At 41.8% G+C, this 5,451-nt stretch overlaps 1 protein-coding gene across 1 annotated transcript; it reads left to right on the forward strand.

Moving 5' to 3' along the window:
• Positions 1–492: 492 nt before the first annotated feature.
• On the forward strand, positions 493–1,253 carry LOC145805447 (uncharacterized). The gene is made up of 2 exons (XM_082900578.1): positions 493–527; positions 611–1,253. The coding sequence occupies exons 1-2, from the start codon at positions 493–495 to the stop codon at positions 1,251–1,253; spliced, it is 678 nt and encodes a 225-aa protein (XP_082756704.1).
• Positions 1,254–5,451: the final 4,198 nt, after the last annotated feature.

Genomic DNA, 5,451 nt, shown 5'->3' on the forward strand with positions numbered 1-5,451 from the left:
GATTGTTTCCAATTTAATGTTATTTTACTAACATTGTGTGTGGTGCGATTCGAATTGTGAACAATTATTAATGTGGACGTAAACTTTGTTAAAAATATTTCATCTAATGGTAAACCTGTTGAATCTGCCAGGTTTATTCCCATTAGCTTTTGCTATTGTTGACTCTGAAACAACTGCAAATTGGACTTGGTTTTTACAGCAACTGACAAAGGTTGTTAGTAGTGCTCGCACATTAACTTTCGTATCCGACCGTAATATTGGGCTACTTGAATCCTTGTCTACTGTATTCTTATCTACACACCATGCGTACTGCTTACAACATCTCCAAGCAAATTTGAGGGACAAATTACGATGGGTTAACAATCGTGTACGTTTTGGTTTAATGGCGAAGTTGCGTAAATGTGCGTATGCTCCAACGAGGCTTCATTTCAGCAGCATTGGAAGAAGCCAAAAGGAACAGGACGATCTGGAATAAATAATTTCTTGGAAGATATGCCACCGAAGCATTGGGCCAACGCATATTTCAGGTTCGTACGAGACTTACATGTGCTAACATTGCAAGTACCCAATATGTGATAGCATTTTCATTATGTTTTCATAATGTGAACAGGGGCAAACGATATGGGGAGATGACCTCGAACGCTGCAGAATCGTTTAATAAATGGATACTTGATGCCCGTAATTATCCAATCACAAGGTTGGTTGATACAATCAGAAATCAAATAATGACTATAAGGGCTGAGCGTAAAGTTTTGGCTACTAATTGGAATGGGTTACTTTGTCCGAAAATGGAAAGCCGTGTTAGGGAGGCGTACTCCAATGGTTGCACATTGATTGTTAGCCAATCAAATGAAGGCATATATGAGGTCCATTCATTTCCAACGATGTTGGTAGACGTTGGCAAGCGTTCATGTTCTTGCTTCCAGTGGCAATTGAACGGATTCCCATGTGCACATGCGGTGGTTGCAATACAGAGTAGTGGAAGGGATTTCAGTACATTTGTTGAACAATTTTTCACTGTTGATCAGTATAAAGTCGCTTATTCTAGATACATTCAGCCAATACCAACAGCTGACAAACCCTCCTTTTCGGAAGACGACTTCATCATATATTCACCGGCAGTTAAACGTCCTCCAGGGCGACCCAAGAGGAATCGAATACCATCTCGGGGAGAGAAACTAAATCAGATTAGGTGCGGTCGATGTGGCCGCATGGGCAGCCACAACCGGAAGACATGTAAAGAACCAATTTAGTAATAGGCATTTAGCATTCACTTTTGTAATCTGTTTTGAACAGCAACATCGTATTATCGTAGTAGCATGTATCGAAGCCAATTGATGGCAGATTTTAATAAGTGAAGACACTGTTTACAATTGATCATTCAACTATTTTTTCTTTCACACTATCTCATTCATATGTTGCCGTTACATGTTTATTTATTTGATCATGCAAACGTATGTTTTAGACCTGCAAAATACGTTAGACAAAATGTGTTGCACGCTGGCCTTGTATGTGAGAAGACATTTATTTTGTAACATAGGTGGTGTTGTTATTGTCTCCGTCTGACAGGTTCTCGTGCAACCAGTTAGTCAATGTTAAATTACAGCAAATTCTTGACATATTAATTGTCAAAGCCAACCAAGATTCCTTATCACATTAAATTTGGCAATATCATTTGCACAAACACATTTACATTCCTTTTTTTCCACTTAGTAAGAAAAGTGCACAAAACTGTTACACATTCGGCAGCACAATCTTGCTATTAAGTGTAGACAACAAAACCTGTTCTAACAAACACAATCACATCTTATTTCACATTCACTATCACATAAACATAATAATTCACATTCACACAACCACATTCACATCTGTATTTCACATTCGCAAAAATAGTGCAAAACACTGTCATACATTCACATTTGCATTTTGGGCATTGTCACGACCCAAACCCGCCTCAAGGTGAGGCACGATGGTTGGCTTGACAAAACAAGAGCTAATCCGACGCTCCTAACTCCAGTTCGGTGCCTGAACACCTACATATATATAAACAGTAAGCTAAAGCCCAGTGAATAACATATGCGTAAAGAGGTTAGGAATGAATGTCCTTTCAGTATTGAAAACAGTCATTTATCAGTATATCAGTCATTCAGTTTGTGGCTCATAATTCATGCCATAACAGTCATTCAGAAACTATAATAGGCATATGTGGTACATCCAATAGCAAAACAGTACATTAGGTCTTAACAGACCGAGCAGTCAATGATGGCCATCATATCAGTAAACAGTCGTGGTTCCAAACGTGGGAACCGACAGAGATCTCTGTAACAGTAGCAGTAACAGTTCAGTAACAGTAAATTGCTATGGATGCCACGAATACAGTTCACAAATAGGACAAACATTCATTCAGTAAACAATGTCATTTCATAAAGCAGTACAGTCATTTGTTCAGAAAAAAATCTCAATTGAACATATCTTTACAACATTGTTACTCACAAAGTTCTGGGCTATAGATAAGCTAGTACGCGTCCTCGGATGCCAACCCTACACAGTTACAGAACGAACACACACTAAGCTACACAATCGGGAAATAATAACTTAATCTCTAATTTGCCTCAGTGTGGTTCTACATCAATATCCTCATTAAGATGCCTTAAACAAGTCCTAGGAGTGCCTAGGATGGAATGAGGATGCAAAGATGCACTTTAAAACACTTTTCAGAATTTTTCAGAAAACAAGGGTCTCGCTCGAGCGTGGATTTCTACGCTCGAGCGGACATGTAGACAAAGGAGCTCTGCTCGAGCGTGAATTCCGTCGCTCGAGCGGACTGTAAGCTACAGTAAAAATACTGGGTGCACAAAAATCATGCTCAACGGGTGCTCGATCCACGCTCGAGCGTGAGACACAAGTCCTCGCTTGAGTGTGAACTCTCTCGCTTGAGCGGAGTGTAAACACATGCAAAGTACTGGTGTAGACACCCCATTTTTGACCGACCTTAAGACTCAGACGTCACTGATTGAGCGCTTGGTGATGTTGCATAATGTGCTCGTTCAGAAGTTTCAGAGTTGCGGCCGTGAGCCCTGCCTCCGGACTTCCGAACCCTTTTTTGTGCTTTGCCTCGGTTTGCGAACCAGGCTCGATTTTATTTGTTTCTTTTCCTGAGGGGAGGGAGAGGTCCCGTAGACCATCTCTCAATGTCCGTGGGCTACATTTGGTGGCCGTAGGCCATTTTTCCCATTTCGGAGTCCGGTTTCCGGTTTTTCGGGATCGTTGGCCGTGTGCCTCGGTTCGGGACCGCCTAACCATCTCCGTTTGCTTTGATTTTTGGCATACTTCCTATTTAATCCCTTTTGAGGGACACTGGGGTCTGAGAAACCCACTTCGTGGCCGAATGCCACTTTCGGTGCTTAACAGCCCATTTTCGGGACCTCGAACTGTGCGTTTTGGTCCCCGAACATTCGTTTTGCAACGGTTTTCGTTCATTTTTGGTAGGTACCTCTGTTTTATCACCGGGGAGGTCACTGAAGGGTGAAAGGCCAGTAATTGTTGCAGCAACCAGTTATACATCCTCCGACGCCCTCCGACGCCCGTTTTTCACACTTCTGGGCTAATGTTGAACACCTTGGGGCCATCTTCTTGAACTTTCAACCACATATTTGTGATGTACACACTTGGGAGGGCCCTAAAAAATGGTGGCCGGCCAGTAATTCAATTTGACCCTTTTGAACCCCTCTTTCCGGGCTAATGTTGAACCCCTTGGACCCACATTCTTGAAGTTTGAACCACATATTTGTGATGTACACACATGGGAGGACCCTAAAAAATGGTGGCCGGCCAGTAATTCCATTTGACCATTTTGAACCCCTCTTTCCGGGCTAATGTTGAACCCCTTGGACCCACATCCTGAACTTTGAACCACATATTTGTGATGTACACACATGGGAGGACACCATCATGTGGTGGCCGGTCACTAAATCTGCTTGACCCTTTTGACCCCTAGCCGGCCGGCTAGGGGGTGTGGCCGGCCGGCCACCTGCAGCAAAAGTAACTAGCCGGCCGAGATCCTTGCACTGTTCACTTTACAACTGTAGAGCTTTATCCCCCAGAAAATATCAATATCCGGGGGATATTTTGTGGGGGAAAGTTGCCCTCATTTTCCCCCACCTTTGCACCCCCTTTTTTGCCCATATAACCAGCATTCCATATCATATGTTGGGGTTAGAAAAAATTGTCTTCAAGCTTCCATAGACAAATCCCTCTCTATCCCTCTCATTTCCTAAAAAACTTCCAAGTCCCTAATCACCATTTCTTCTACACCACCAAGCTCTACCATCACCACTTCATTTCCAGCAACAAGGAGAGCTTCTCAAAGGCTAAAGGAGCTGCAAATTGGTCCAAGAAGCAACAAAAGTTTTAGTCTTCAAGGGTGAGTAATATTTCTCCTCTTTTGACCCTTTTTCTTGATTCATTTGTAAGCCCTATATGGTTTTTGTTTCAAGCTCCGGCCCTAACTGAAAGGGGCCCTCTTTTGAGCTCATCTTCACTTTTCATTAAGGGCTCAACCCTGTTTGAGCCCTCCATGATGCACTTGCTTCATTGATCCTCTTATATGTCATAATCTTGCATGCTATTTTTGGCCCATGAGTAATCTGTTTTTGAGTATGTTGTAAACTGATATTAGGCTTATTTTGAGCCCCTCTTCAACATTGAAGAAGGGCTGAACACCATTTGAGACTTCCATGTTATACTTACCTTTATACTCCCCTTTTGGTCCCATTTTTGCATGCAATGGCAGCCTACCATGCTTTTGTTTTTGGCCATTTTACAGTTCTGAAAAAGTGCTTATTTTGGTCCATTCTTCATGTTTCATTTAGGTCCTTTCATGGTTTGGGACCTCCATATGCCACTTCATGTTATATCTCTCTTTTATTCCCCATTCTTGCATGTTTTGTCAGCCTACCATGTTTTTGTTTTTGGCCATTTTACAGGCCTAGAGATAATCTTATTTTGGCCTATACTTCATGTTTCATTAACATTTTTTTCTGTTTGGTGATTATTTTGTATACTTCATGTTATAGCACCTTTTAAGCCTCAATCTTGTCCCTTTTTTTAGCATGTTTGTATACTGATTTTGAGGCTGCCATAAAATGTAAATGTGCATATTTTTGGTCCCTCTTCAGTGTTGTAGAAGGGAATTTTTCATTTTGGATTTTTCTTATATCACTTGCTTCATTACCCCTCTCTTGGCCCCTATTCTTGCATGCCATTTTTTCCCTACCTATGCTTGCTGTTTGGCCATGTTTATAACTGTGAAAGTGCCTTTTTTGGGACTGCCTAGCTTCTGTCTTTGCATTACATGTCCATATTGTACATATTTGGCATAGCTATAGGCCATTTCGGGTGCCTAAATTCGCATTTCGGGACAATTCCATGCATTTAGTGTCATTTCGCCTC

Source organism: Camellia sinensis, chromosome 13 (assembly GCF_055761805.1).
Source record: "Camellia sinensis isolate YWXY chromosome 13, ASM5576180v1, whole genome shotgun sequence".
In the NCBI taxonomy this organism is placed as follows: domain Eukaryota; kingdom Viridiplantae; phylum Streptophyta; class Magnoliopsida; order Ericales; family Theaceae; genus Camellia; species Camellia sinensis.